The 15,169-nt window shown below is 50.4% G+C and overlaps 1 protein-coding gene across 1 annotated transcript; it reads right to left on the bottom strand.

Moving 5' to 3' along the window:
- Window positions 1-3,979: 3,979 nt before the first annotated feature.
- ZBTB2 (zinc finger and BTB domain containing 2) lies at window positions 3,980-11,769 on the bottom strand. The gene is made up of 3 exons (XM_072332119.1): window positions 11,530-11,769; window positions 8,595-8,779; window positions 3,980-7,160 (listed from the first exon to the last, which is right to left on the bottom strand). The coding sequence occupies exons 2-3, from the start codon at window positions 8,765-8,767 to the stop codon at window positions 5,798-5,800; spliced, it is 1,536 nt and encodes a 511-aa protein (XP_072188220.1). The 5' UTR covers window positions 8,768-8,779; window positions 11,530-11,769; the 3' UTR covers window positions 3,980-5,797.
- Window positions 11,770-15,169: the final 3,400 nt, after the last annotated feature.

Raw genomic sequence — 15,169 nt, 5'->3', positions numbered from 1 at the left:
GGGTGGCTGGCTGCAGCACAAGTCTTTGCCACAAATGTCCCTGTCAGCTGGAGAGAGCGTCATTCCTGGATGTAAGCCTCTCTTCAGCAGGTGTCCAGCTTGCTCTGGTTACTCCCTAGAGCCTTTGTGAGTTTGAGTAGCTGGAGCAACTCACTTGTGTAATCTTAGCACGTTTCCTCTTGCAGGCTGACACCAAGAAATGCCTCCCTGTTTATCCCACTGGACACTGAAGAATAATTTTGACGCTCAGCTGGTAAGTTTTAAAGACAAACTGTGAGGAACTGCCTTCTTATGCACTGCTTGCAAGTTGGTGCTTCTTGCTTCAGTCAGAGCAATCCATAGCCCTCAGTGCTATCCCAGTGACAGCTTAATGCCTAGAGTGTCACTCTTGCAAATGACCCTTCTCTCTTATGTTGAGTAGCTGAGACGTCAGTCCTAAGAGTCTGTGGTATCGTAACCCTATTTCTTGGTCCTCAGAACCACATTTGATTGTGTTCCTTGGCAGCAAGAGGAAATAAATGCAGTCATTACTCATTTCGGTGTCACCGCTGAGGTCTAGCACTGCAAGTAAGTTACATGCCGGAGCAAATAAATCCACTTGGCAGCAGCAGCTGCACTTGTTTTCTCTCACCATGCAAAACCTCAGCTGGTGTAAGCACTCCAGTGGAGACCAGATGCACATTATGCCAGTCATGTCCCGCTCTCTTTCTGGAACATCAGAAGGAGCACAACGATCCAGGTGATACTGCAACACTGAGTGACTTCCCCATGCATTTGAACCCTTCCACATCAGGAATTTGTGCTGAGACACAAATACGGGTCTTGAGAACTTCTACTTTCTGTTGGACAAGTTCCTTTTGGGGCAGAAAGTGACTCCTTTAAAAGGAAGCTCTCTAGCAGCAGGATTCACCTCACAGTTCCTGGAGCACCGAGCAATACAAACATCATCTCTGACCTGTATGTCTTCCTGGGAGCATCCTTGGACCTTCTGCTGTCCAGCTGTGGGGGTGAGAAGCAGCAGCCCTCAGAGGGGACATGATACATCCACCCTTTGGTGTTATCACAGAAACCTCCAACACGTCAAATGCTTCCAGAAACGCAAACCACCCTGCTGTTATTTCTATGCCATACGTGTTCCCACCGTCGTTAGAGGAAACAGCAACCAGAAAGCCAACGAAGCAATCAAAATAAACCAAAAGCAAAGAACAGCCTTAAACAAAACAAACATAAACCCACGTGAAAAGACAAACAACAAAACCAAACCACCCCAAACAGGAAAGGCGGTGTCCTCAGATGTTCGGTGGCAGTTTTACAGTATGACTGACTGCTTCCTGACCAGTTTAGCCCTCAGGACTGCCCCGCTGTTGCTCCCCGTTCCGCACAGCGAGCCGGTGAAGGGCAGCCCCGCTCTCTGTCGCTTCTGACGCCGCGGCCGGTCGGTCGGCTCAGGTCAGCCGTAAGGTAAGCAGACCCCAAGGTGGGACGGTCGGACAGGTTTCCCAGGCGGAGAGCCGCACCCTGGCGGCTCACTCAATAGCCGGCAGTGAACGACGGAACGGGCCGCAGCTGCTACCGGCCGCCCCGCCCCGTGCCCTTTCCGCGTTGCCTGGAGACGGCGGCTGCGGCCGCCACGGAGCTGCCCGGCTTCCGGCCCGAGCCAGCCCCGCCCGCCGCCCCGAGGCCGGTACGGCGTGAGGGGAACCCGCGCCTCATGAGGGGCGAGTTTCTTCTTACCGAGGTGACCTTTGGACGTCGTACGTACGCGACGCTGTGACGGAATTGGGTGCTAGTCCGAACATCGAGACGGCAACTTAATGTAAAACGAACGCTGTTTAAATTTCCTCGCTATTTTTAACACCGTTGTCAAACCATTGCGCAACAGCGTCAGGGAAATTCGTGTTACTCCTTTAGAAGCTTCCTCCCCTGCAGCTTGTTTTCAGCAGCTCACCAGCTTATAAAGCCAAACAGCCCAGCAGAGGAGGGAGTCATCACTGCCTATCTCTATAGTGGAAATGTCAACTCACAGCCTGAAGCAGTGATGGAGCTCATGGTGGGAAGGCAGGACCAACCCAGGGGAGTTCAGGTGTATGCAGTGCACCTGAGTGACTAGAAGCGGTGGAGCTGGGATTTGTCCCTTCCCAGTCCTCATATAAGGGCTGGCATTGGAAGCTTGCTGGAAATTCCTGCCTACCTGAGGCTTTCCAAAGGTATGTGTTTTCTTCCTTCATTTCTGTATCTAGAACTGCTGTATTTGGGCTTGTCCTCCTCTGCTGCAGCCTAGGACTTTGTCACCTTGCTGTTATTCCTGTGTTTCCTGTCATTATAACATTACATCTCCTTCACCCTAGGTATTACCAACAGCAGCACTGGCTTTGGTGATTTTCTTCCCTGTTCATTTCTGCCCTTGCCTGATCCATGAGTTGCCTGAAGGCCTCTCTGGAGTTGGAACAGGGAATAGAAACAACAACAAAAAGACAACACATTTTTTTTTGGTCTGATTATCATTCAGTTGAAGTGGTTTGAGCTAAATTAAAGTATGGACCAGGGGCTGCTGAACAGCTCACAAAAATTGGTGTAGCCATGTGTACGCTCCCAATGCAACCAGGGAGCTGAGCTCAACCATTGCATTTTACATAGGAGCTCACCTGGAGCTCTTAAAGGATCACTTGGTGATGCACTATCTGATAACAACACCTTTTGCAGCTGTGGTCATTTTTGAAGTGAACCTGTGGCTAATCCCCTAAAATACTGCTACCTCAAAACCCTGAGCATATTCTGAATAAAGAAAGATTTAGGATATATATATTTTTTCCTGTTCTGAGAGCATTTTGGACTGAGAGGGAATTAAAAATAAATAAAAACAACAGCTCCTCCAAACCCATATTTAAAGAAGTTAAAGAATGTAAGGAAAGGCTTTAAATGGGTAATGCTACGTTCCGTATATTTTTACCTGAAAATGCTTTTATATGTTGATGTGAAATGAACTGATTTTGGATCTATTACTCTAATAGAAGACATAACAAACTCAATACCATAGAATCATACAATGGCCTGGGTTGAAAAGGACCACAATGATCATGTAGTTTCAACCCCCTGCTATGTGCGGGGTCGCCAACCCCCAGACCAGGCTGCCCAGAGCTACATCCAGCCTGGCCTTGAATGCCTCCAGGGATGGGGCATCCACAGCCTCCTTGGGCAACCTGTTCCAGTGCATCACCACCCTCTGGGGGAATAACTTCTTCCTAACATCTAACCTAAACTTCCCATGTCAGTTACAAACCATCTTGTCCTGACATTATCTACCCTCATAAACAGCCTTTTCCACGCCTGTTTGTATGCTCCCTCCAAGTACTGGAAGGCCCCAATGACATCTCAGAATCACAGAATGTCCCAGGTTAGAAGGGACCTCAAGGATCATGAATCTCCAACCCCCCTGCTACAGGCAGGGCCAGCAGCTTCCACATTTAATACTAGACCAGGCTGTCCAGGGCCCCATCCAACCTGGCTTTGAACACCTCCTGGGACAGGGCATCCACAACTCCTCTGGGCAGCCTGTGCCAGCACCTCACTGCTCTCATAGTAAAGAACTTCCCTCTGACATCCAACCTAAATCAAGCCTCATTAGATTCATCTGAGCTCACCTTTCAAGTCTGTTGAAGGTCTCCCCGGACACTTCTCCAAGTTAAACAATCCCAGTTCCCTCGACCTCTCCTCACAGAGGAGGTACTCTAGTCATCTTAGTGGCTGTACTCTGGACCTGCTCCAAGAGCTCCATGTCCTTCCCGTGCTGGGAGCCCTGGACCTGGATGCAGTACTGCAGATGGGGCCTTACAGGAGCTGAGTAGAGGGGGACAATCACTCCCCTCTCCCTGCTGGGCACTCCTCCTTTAATGCAGCCCAGAGCACAGTTGGTCTTCCGGGCTGCAAGCACACTTAAAACAACAAGTATGTAGTGCTCTATCCACTGTTTTAAGTCGTTAGTAAGTTATTTGTTCATATGTGTGAAAGGTTTTATTCTGAATGCAGAATACATTGCTTGGCTTTTATACTCATTAGATAAGAATTATTTCAGGAAGGTAAAACCCAACAGCCTTTCACCTGCAACTCAATAAATCACATTCCCTTTAATTCAGTTTTTATTCAATGAAATGATGTATAAAAACTTACAAATCTGAGAACTTAACTATACACAAAATGATATTCAGTTTAAATGTATACACAGAGAAGAGCTGTGGTTTGTGACTTGCCCTCTCCCACCCCTCCCCCCAAAGCACAGTGCCTCCATTTACCATGGGGCACTTTGTTCTGTCCGTTTCAACCTTCTGCTGGCCCAGTATTTGCGAGGTGGACTCCGTTGCGGCTGTCAGTTTTGTTTTTTATGCTACGAGCAAAACATCTGGGCATTTCATACAAAATAAGAAGAATCAACAACTTGATTTTTAACACAAAGACACAGTGCTATCATCATCAGTAACTAAAATTACATAATTCATCTTTGCCGTTTTTGCGGACTTTGGCTTTGAAAATAACGGGACTCTCAAAGAGCAGAACTTGCCAGTCAACACTACGGATTTGCTTTAAAACAACCATGATTCCCCCATCGCTAGAACATCTCTGTAACCGCTTCATCTTACCTCATGCAATCATACCAAATGAAACCATGGACTTTCCTTGCCCCAGTAAGGCAATGCCGTTTTTCTCTCTCCTCTCATCAGTAATGACTCAAAACTCTACCTAACAACACGCGCACGTGCTGCACTGATGAGGGTACAGTGCCCACTGGGATGTCGCTTCTCTGGTTTCCTTTGTATCTTGGGTGACGACGCTTATCCAACAGCTTCTGTTCTACAGGCCAATAAAAATGCACACAGCTCAGGACGTTTCCCATTTGATTTAAAATCTGTGCAACGACTACTTTAGTCAGACAACTAAAATACTTTCCGGGCTGAACTGGAGAGCAGGCGGCCAGTTGCTTAAAAAGGATGTGTGCATTTATTTACCTGTACCAAATATACACACAAACACTTTCCATATATATATATAAATCTTTATACATATACGATAGTTTATATATATATATATAAAGATTGCCATCACATTATTATTACAGCTACTTAAGTCAAAATTTGACTAAGTAACTACTTGGCTTGAATCAATCATGCTATCTGAAACAGATACCCAAAGGCATCCTTGAAGGAAAATATAAGGCTAAAAGAAACTCGGTACTCTCAGCTCTTTTTAACCCAACTAACAACTTTTTGCATTCGCTTCAATGAGGAGAAATTCTGAGGTTTTTAAGTTATTATCTTAAATCGATGTGCATGTGGAGTTCTAAAAAGCACGGTGTTTAAACAGCCAGATCTTCTCAAACTTCTTTTACCAGGGAAACTAACGTATATAACATATTCCTTGCTTACCAAGCCGGTACTCTGTTTCTTGTTACAGTCATCACTGTATCTAAATACACTTTCGAGTGATCTAAATTTCATTTAAAATCTATTAAATTTGGATTAACTAATACTATCAACATAGTTATCTGGATTATTTTTCACGTGTTCCTTTGTATTAAAATCAATTATGTTGTAGTTTGATGCAAGAGCTTTTTGTTTGCTTTGGTGGGAGAGGCAAAGTCCAATTTCATAATGTGCCAGTACAGTTCTGGTTGTTGAAGACAAAGGGTGGGAAGGTTGGTGGAAGAGATGGCAGGGGGAAAGTGAGGTAAGAGGCCAGGGGGAGAAAAAATCGATTTAATAAAAATGAGTAAAGAAACTTTAGAAAATTGATATAGATTTCACATTCAGTCTAACAACACTGCTTCCTGCTCCTTTTTGATGGAGGCTAACACTGCATTATCAGTCTCTGTGGCTTCCGTGTCCCCACCACCTAGCAGAATGGAGCGATCTTCTTCTAGTGTGAAGACAGAGTTTTGATTTTGGCACGAATGTTTGACTACTTCATTGGGAGTCGAAAATGTTTTGTCACACAAGTTACATTTGTAGGGCTTGTTGGTCTGTACTAGCATGTTGTCCATTTGACTGCCTTCCTCAAAAGTACAGAGCTCCAGAGTCTGTTTGTCCACCATCGTGTACGTGTCCATGCTCTGGTTTAGGCACACGTGTCTGGCAGCCTGGTTAGCCCTACAAAAGCTCTTGTCGCAAGTGCTGCACTTGAAGGGTTTGCCAGTGTGTATGTACATGTGCTCCCTCCAGTGGCTTTTCTGAATAAATTTACGACCGCAGATGGAACATTCATATTTCCGTCTTTTTACTTCCCTCTCTTGATCTGCCTGCTCCAAGTTGTCTATGTCTGCAATATCCGAGGGGGGCGGCGTCTCTGATTGCTGCTGCCCATCGATTATTGGAGAGTCTGAGATCTGCTGCAGCTCACTGTCACTAATCATCCCAGCTTCAGGCACTTCCATAGCATCCTTCTCAGCCGTGTTGTTACAGAGAGACAAAGAAACATTGCTTTCTCCCTGCTGGCTAGACGTGAAGGGAACTCCCGTGTGGATCTGCAAGTGTTCACGCAAGCTACTTCGTAAATTGAACCGGCGACCACAGAGGTGGCAGGCGTAGTACTTGGGGAAGCTTCCGTTCCTTTTCATGATGCTCGGCTTGACATGTGCTATCGTGAGTGACGCAGGCTGTTCGTCTGAAGAAGATGCTTCCATGTTGGCTTCCTCTCCCGCAGGTGAATTATTACCAGCGGCAGATACCAATTCTGGAGATAAAGATGATGGCAATTGGTCGGAAGTGGCCATATTTGTCCTGCTGACTTGTGGCAGAGATGTAGGTAACTGTGAGAGCTGTGAGCCTTCAGAAACCTGTTCTTGGGTCATGCGGGAAGTCTGTGGCCTTGGTTCTCGCCCGAGTTTGTCAGCTGCCGATGTAACTTTAGCGGGATGTCTGATCTGGTGATCCGCGATCTGAATGCCATATAATGAAGATGCTAATGGAAAAACTTGATCCGGGTGAGAAAAAGTTCCCTGACTTGCAAGGCTGGCCTCCTGAATTAGTGGATATGCATGCAGAAACTTTATTCCCTGCTCTAGTCGAACTGGGTCAATGAGCTGTGGTGCCATCTTCCCAGTGTACATCAAATGCAAGAGATAACTGAAGATATCTGGCTGTATGTCGGTTGCTTTCAAACGGACACATTCACTGGAAAGTGAAACAAAATGATCAATAACAGATTGGGAGAACGCTTTCCATCAGATTTAACTTATTCAAGTGTTGGTGAAAATCAGAACAGTATACTTAAAATTCCAAAGGCAGAATCTGTGATAAGAGAAATGCTTGGCCATTTGCAAGATGACTTTTTTCCCCTCAGCAAACTAACTGCCTAGAAAGATGAGGCTGTCCCACTGCAAATAGCACCTTTCTCAATGGCTGCTATGCGATAGATTTGTTGACACATCGATGTATTTCATAAATTGCAAAGATATTTTTCCCTTTTTTGTGTGTTTAAATACATCTGCAGCCAAATTAAAACCTCCCAGCACTGGTGTCTAAATTCACAGTCTCGGTTCTTAGCCCTGAAACCACACAAAATTCATCTGACATGTCCCTGTTTGGCTTCTATGTCTTACTAGTGCTTCTAGTCACAGCTGTGCAAATGTGTGTTAACACCTTGCCTAAGCCGTGTGAGGATCCAGAACCATGCAGGACATGGTATGAATTTCCTGATGGTTGGAAGCAAGAGATGTAGCCTGAGCTACATCTAATGCACAAAGGCCAGGCTCCCTGTAAAACAACAACAGTAGTTTCTTTCCTTGAACAGGGAGGAAGAAAAGGTAGCAGCATCAGGAGTATACTTGGTAAAATGCATCAGTCCCTTAGAGCAATCAGCAAGTAAGGCGGTTTGTGATTGTGATGCCCTCTTCAGCCTAACAGAACTGAAACCAATGCCATCTTTCAAGGTAGAGCACGCCCTATGCATCAATCTTTAGGATACTCTAGTCTGAAACACCCACCAGTCCTCCTGCTGGATCTCTGTGTAAAAAGAAAGGTGAGGATCACAAGATAAGAAAGAAAATCGGGAGCATTTTGGTTAGGCTAACCAAGTTAACTTGGTTAATGAGAGGGCTGCTGGGATTCTACTTGTTTTTCAGTTATCTGCAGCTTTTACATTAAGCACATCTTAAATAAAAGACAAATCCAGAAGCAGCCATGACTGTGCACTGCAGTCTGAATGCCCTAACCACAGTAGGTGAGGAGGAAATCATAGCCAATTCTTCCCTTTCTTGAGGTGTGCCCTCTGCTTGAGCTCTCTAACCGCTTCTGAACTCTGATACATTAGCCAAAAATAAACTGGCAGCACCGTCTTCCAGTGACTGTTGTATGCTCCTGATGGAGCCCAGTCTGCTACATCTGCCCGTCTCTAAAGTGCAAATTTACTTCCGTCCTTGAAATCTTTAAAACTGGACTTTTTAAGGATAAAGAACATTTCCTGAGTTACTACTGTTAGTGAATCACAGTCCAGCTTTGAAACAGATTCTAGATTCATTCTGGCATATGAAGAAGCAGAAAGAACACTGCAGGTTTCAAGCTAACTGAACAACTTTTTATCAGTCAGGTTGGGCTTCCCATACTTACCTGGTTTGGTGAACGAACAGCATCTTGAAGTAGTTGGAGAAAGAAGCAAGAACTGATTTGTGTGCCTTGAAGTAGACATCGCCGATAGCAACCGTGCAGTCACACAGGAAACCAAACTCTCTCTGAGCATTTAGTTGCTGCAGCAGAATAAGTCCATGGTTGGCCAAATCCATTTTTTTCACGCTCTGAAAAGCAAACGGCTTTCATGTAAAACATAACAGTAGGTAGGGAGATGCAACAGAAGATCTCCCTTCACAGATACTTTCCTCTAGTATCTGTACGATCTGCAAAAGTAACACTTCTTAACCCGAGCAGTGACATTGGTGACACCTTGCAAACACGCAAGGATCTCTGTTTCACGACACACAATGCAGCTCACAAAGGTGCAAGTGATTTGCCCAGGTTTAAACAGCAAAGCAGAGCCGGGAACAGAAGGTTCTGCGAATGCTTAGGGGAGGCTTAAATACAGAAAAACAAATAGCCGAAGGAGAGGAAGAACAACTAATAAGTACTGAAAACATCTGTTTTTAATGAGAACAAAGCATCTGGGTACCAATTTGAACAATCCACTCATCTGATACCAGTCTCCTGCAGGGATGCCAAGAGCCAAGTCGGCTAACTTTTTACAGGATTCTTCAGCCTCTCTAAATACCTTTAACCTAAACTCTAGGTGTCCACCTGGCTGAATGTGAACTCTACCATGAAATCACTGAGCTTTCCTGATAGTTAAGGCCTCTCCTGGGAATTACCAGCTGAATACCTGACTCTTTCTAGGCTGACAACATGAATTAATTCTGGGTATCGGCAAGACTTCCGGACTCTCAGAAAAAGAAGTGTCAATTGTTTCACTTGTCAGCTATTTACTTACTGAGATCAGCTACAGCATGATATGGGACATGATTTAGCAGGGTTAGAGTAGTATGGTTAGGTTGTGCTTGGACTTGATGATCTTTAGGGTCTTTTCCAACCTGAGCAATTCTATGACTCTATGTAAGGGCCCGAATCTTGTCTGTCACAGCAGGAGAGCCGAGGGGTGACAGGAACGGCTCCATCCTTGCTGGCTGCCCACACTGGTTAGAGTTTGACTAATTCTGTTAGTACAAGCAATACGCTGAGGTCCCATCCCTCTCTCTCCACGTGCTCTGTCAGTGGGAACACAACTCATGCTCAGTGTTGGTTAAACCCACACCAGGCTCCATGCAGGTAAACTTTGCCACACTGAGGAAAACTTGCAAGGCTTCTACTGTAGTTTCAAGATGGATTTTATTCCGTGTGTGCTCCACTTTCAGTTCTTTGATGCTCGGTGCCGTTTGCACACAGAAAGGGAAAACTGACAAGCAGGGAAAACCATTGCTGGGGGAGCTCCAGGCAGAGAGGATCCTCTCCAGTTATTATCATCCCCAGTTTGTTTAGCCTATGGCTTCACCCTTATCCAAGCAGGAGACTCCGCAGTAGCCGAGAAGCCACTGCCCTTCCTCAGAGGTGCGAACTAACCTTTACTCAAAATGACCCGGTGTCTGTACGCGTGTGCGGTACCGCGTTTCTGTGTATATTTAACGATCGTTTAACCGCTTTGAAGTTAAAGGGCAAGAATTATACTCTCAGGAAACTGCACGGTGCAAGAGAGAACACGGGGAGGCGGACAGGCGGCAGGCAGGGCCGGGCGGGAGCCCGCGGTGGGGCGGCCCCATCGCCAACGGCAGAGGGGTGAGAGTTGGGCCCGGCGGGCGGCGAGCGCAGCGCTGACAGGAAACAGCTGCTCGGCGCCCTCAGCGAGCGCCGCGCCGCTCCGTTTCTCCTCAAACAGCTCAGAGAGGCGTCCCGTTCCCGACGGCCCACCGCGCTCCTTTCGCTCTGGAGGCCGAGGGCGCCCCTTTCGGTCACGGCGAGCAGTTGGCGGGCCCGGCGGCGCCGCGCGGCCCCGTGAGCGCGGAGCCCGGTAGGAGCGGCCCCGCGCGCCGCCGCCCCTCGCACCACAATGGGGACGCGCGCGGCCCGAGAACGGCGGGGGGGGGATGGTGGGAGGAGGGAACGGGCGCGCGCGGCCCGGGCGCTCCCGCCGCCTGCCGGCGCCGCAGCGCGCGCCGCGGGGCGCCGCTCTCGGCGGGGGGGCGGGGCCGCCCGGCAGCGCTCTCCTCCCCCTCCTCCCCCGGAGTCGCGCTCGGCCCCTGTGGCCCGGGGTGGCGGCGCCCTCCCATTGGCCGCCGGGGCGGAAGGCCGGGCGGCCGCGCGCCGTTCTCACTGGCTGAGCCCCGCCCCTCCTCCCCTCTCCCTCTCGCCCCCCCCCCCGCGCACGCCACGCGCGCACGGACGGACGGAGACGGCGCGAGACGCAGCGCGAGCGGAGCCGCCAGGGCGCGCGAGACGGGAACCGCCGCCGCCGGGGCCGCCCAGCCCTGCCGAGGAGAGACAGGCGGGGCCGCCCCTCCCGCCGCGCGCGCGGCTCCCTTCCCCCTCCCCCGCCCTTCCCCGCGCCGGATGCCGCCGCAGGGGGGGCCGCCCCGCGCCGGGCTCCAACCGGCCGAGCCCGGCCCGGCCTGGCGCGGCGACGGGACGCTCCGAGCCTTCTCCCCGGCCCTCACCCCGTCGCCCCCTTCCCCGCGCGGCACCCCCCCGCCCCCCCCCCTCCTTTCCCGGCGCGGCCCATCCCCCCCCCCCCCCCGTGCCGTGCCCCGGATGGAGCCGGCCGTTCGGCCCGGCTCGGCCCCGGGGCTTTGCCAGGCGGAGGAGCAGCGGCCCCTCACCCCGTCGCCCCGCCGCCGCGCGGCCGGGCCGTCGCACACAATGCGGGCCGGGCCCGACGGGCCGCACCGCGCCGCGCCCCCGCCCGCCCCTCCGCCTCGCCTCGCTCCAGCGCGGGCCCGGCCGTCCCGGTGCGCGGGGCCGGGCACACACGTGCGGGCGGTCCACGCGCGGCGGCGCGGGCGCTGCTCACCTGGGGGCGCGGGCCGCCGAGGCGCCTGGTGCCGCGCGCGCCGCCGCCGTCTCCGCGCCCAGCAGCAGCAGCAACAACGGAGTCAGCGCGGCGGCGGCGGCGGCGGCTTTTCCTGTCCGGTTACGTTAGGGTCACATGACCGAGAGCGGAGCACAGAGGCTGCAGCGAGGAGCCCCCGCCGGGGGGGAGGGGAGGCGGCGAGCGCTGTGGCGGCGGCGCCGGCGCCAGCAGCCGCCACCCACCCCCCCCCCCTCCGCTCCTCCCTCCCTCCGCCCGCGCCGCCGGGCACGGCCCCGCCGCTGGGGGCTGCCGGTGCGCGGGGCTGCGGGGCCGGGTTCGCGGCCCCTTTAAAACTCCCGGGGGGGAGCGCGGCGCGGAGTAGCTGGGGGGGGCGGTGCGGTCCCCCGCCGCCCTGCTCCGCTCGCCGCCGGGCGGGGGCGGCTCCGCGCGGTGGCGCGGCCTCAACGGCCTTAACGGCCGCGAGAAGCGGCAGCCACAGGTGCGTCCCGCGGGGCCGCGGCCTGCCTTCCGCGCCTCTCAGAGGGCCCGTTCCCGGGGAGGCGGAGGGCCGGGCCGAGGCCTTCGTCTCCTTGACGCCCGCGATGCGCCGCGCTGCGCTGCGGAGCCCGGGCGGCAGCGGGCGATGCCGAGACCGGGTCCCTGCGGGCCGCGGCGTGTGGCGGAGCCCCGCTCGGGGCCGGGTGCGGGGCTGGCGGGGCAGCGTGCTGCTTGGAAGCTCGTTGGGAGGCGTTTGGCCGGCAGCGGAGCGATAATTTTTAATTATTTTTGTTCTTTAGGTCTCTCAACCATTTCAGTGTAGTTAAGGCAGCACACGCAAGGCACCTGTCTGACTTGGGGGTGCCGGTTGTGGCTGGGCTGCTGTCTTCACGGTTGTTGCATCCGTTGTGCTGTGTGGAGGAAAAACAACCGATGCCGAAGCTTTCAGGGTAGTGTCTTGACAGCAAGTGAACTGAGGGCAGGGTGGGAGCGGGGTCTGCTCCACGTTGGTCTGCTCTGTAGCTCATCGGGGGACTGCATCCAGCCGGGGCTGCTGTTGTTCTAATGGGGTCTGAATTGATCACGGGCTGGAAGAGTTGTGTATGTGTGTGACTGCTTCTGCACTGGAACTAACACAAGGCCGGATAGCTATAGCTGGAGTCTGCTTGCAGTGGGCAACTCATAGATATCAGCTTATTTATCCAGCAGTGCCTGAAAAAGAAACAATCAAGTCCTAAAAACGACCGGCAAAACTTAATTTTCTCGGAGCCGAAAGCTGTCAGTGTTTGCTGCTGTTGTGATACTTTGAATTTGAGGAAGCTGGACAGCGCTGCATCTTCTCTGAACTTGCCTTTAGTATCCTTGCTGTGCAGCAGCGCAAGAGATGTGTGTGCAGCAGCCCTCACAGCAGCGCCATAGAAGCTAATAGACTGTATCTAACCAGCAGAATGAAAGGCTTTTAGTCTGCTTAGCAGATTTTTCCCCCTTACATCTCTTGCGTTTCGCTTCCGCAAACAAAATGCAAAGTAAAGAGAGTAGGTGGATGCTGGAAGTTGTGTTGCTTGGTAGTGGACAGAGTTTGAGATGCAATTTTCATTTGAATTGGAATGGGCTACTTGGGAAGGTTGGTGTGTTTCTGGCAGGTGCCTCTTGGCTGGTTTTGCTTGGTGGCCTGCTTTTTTGTTGCCCTGGGATAATTCTGTGTCAGCATTCCTGTGAGATTCTCCTCTGTGCATTCTCTGAAACTGGTGAAGAATGAGCTTATTATTGATAACTCCAGCTCTAAAGAACCTGATTTGCCCTGCAGTTCTGTATTTCACCAATAACGTGACTTTTTGAGGATTTACTTCCTAATCTTTTTAAGTTTTTGAAAGGAGAGATCAAAGTGCTTCAGATGTTGTTATGAACCCGAGAGCACTCTTGGTTGTGTTGCTGTTGATGATAGGATCGGTGTCTGGGTTTCTGCTTGTTCCTCTCTCCAGCAGTGCATATCCGCTCCTGCAGGACAGTTTCTGGAACTACTGAAGCTTCTGGGATCCAGAAGTTCACATCCCAGTGCTGGGTAGTGTTTCTGTGGTGGTAAAACTGTGGAGTAATGTTTATTATCAATACTGCAAGCCCGTTCCATTGGCACAGCTGCCACTTCGAGTATTCAACATTTATTTATTTATTATGTTAGTGGGTGTAGTGGAAATGCTAAATCAAGGCTTGAAGCAGTGATTGAGCGAGTACCTGATGGGAAGGCAGGGCCAAGCCAGGGGAGGTCAGGTGAATGCAATGTACCTGAGTGACTGGAAGGGGTGGAGCCAGGATCCTTCCCAGACCTCATTTAAGGGCTGGTGGTGCAGGCAAGGATATCTCCTCTGGAGATACTGGCTTACCTGAGGATCTCATAGGCCTTCTTAAGCAGTGAGCAGTTTCATTCTCTTACTTATGTGCCTACTGGTATCGTTTATAACCAGATTCTCACTCACTGTGGCTTAAGACCCTGCTGTTCTGCCATCTTGTTATGCTTTCTATCATGTTACAGGGGAAGTGCAACAGCACCAGTAACTTCTTGCTTAATAAATATAATTCTTCTGATAGTGTCTGATCTTCTTTTCCAGGAATACCTTCCTCACTGTAATTTGTCATTTCATCAATCAAACCTTACTGGTGTATCTCTGCTTTGGGAGCACAAACCAAGAAGTGGTCCTGGGACATGCTCTTGCACAGGGATGCAGCAGCAAATGAGGAATGGCTCTGCATTTTCTCTTGCCTTGGTTTCCCTGGCATAGGGACCTGGTGGATGTTATGGTAGGTGAGTGGTCAACCCCTAAGCTGTCACGTTGACAGCAGGGTCTCAGTTTCCTAGAGGCAAAGGAAAACTGTTGTGTAGGCCTTTTCTTTTGGTGTATACTATATTCGTGGAGAGAAGGAAGAAGTAGAATAGAATAGCTGTTCTTCTGGTATCGTGATGTTGGTTAAGGATATGGAAGTATGTTGTTTTTACACCTAGCAAGCAAAGCTTTGTCTACAGCATCTGAATACCTACAACTGACACCAGCAAAACAACCCCTAAACAAAACAGAACAAAAAAACAACCCAAACAAATATTTTTTGCTAATAGAACATCTGTCATCAAAGGAAATGGTTTAACTACACGTATAAAAATGGTTTTGTTAGGAGACTCTTTTCCATCAGGAGTTGTAGTGTCACTTAACTGAGACAGCTCCTGCAGTGCAGATTGCCCCTCTTTGTTCTGCCTTTGCCTTCATCCCACATTAGCTTGGTAGAGCCGCCCTGCCTGCTTTCAACTGCAAGAGCTGAAACGGGACTTTGCGTTCTTAGCAGGGGAGATGTTCGTAGTGGAGCAGGATGATGGTTACATTTGTATATATACTTGTGTGTTTTGCTTTCTTAGGGGAAGAAGTTAAAGCTGCAACTGTACAGAGTGCTTTTTTGAGGCTGAGGTGTTCTGTAGAAAATGATGCATCTGAGTGAATAGCGCTGGTACTGTGCTCGCATCACCGTGTAATGCCATGTGGTGACTTTAAGCTTATGAGATACTTAATACTCATCAGTTGTACCACGTGTAGTTATGGTACAGTGATTTTCTTTTCTCTTTTCTCTTTCCTGCCACCTGAAGTGTTTTGGGCAGTGG

The sequence above is a fragment of the Excalfactoria chinensis genome, chromosome 3 (assembly GCF_039878825.1).
Source record: "Excalfactoria chinensis isolate bCotChi1 chromosome 3, bCotChi1.hap2, whole genome shotgun sequence".
NCBI classification, from domain to species: domain Eukaryota; kingdom Metazoa; phylum Chordata; class Aves; order Galliformes; family Phasianidae; genus Excalfactoria; species Excalfactoria chinensis.
Note: the sequence above shows the minus strand (reverse complement) of the source record. Positions and strands in the feature narration are given on the sequence as shown.

Excerpts from the sequence above, each read along its gene's own strand:
- ZBTB2 (XM_072332119.1), bottom strand. The coding sequence starts at position 8,767 with ATGGATTTGGCCAACCATGGACTTATTCTGCTGCAGCAACTAAATGCT. Across the intron at positions 7,161-8,594 it reads CTGTTCGTTCACCAAACCAG|TGAATGTGTCCGTTTGAAAG; the intron begins GTAAGTATGGGA and ends TTCACTTTCCAG.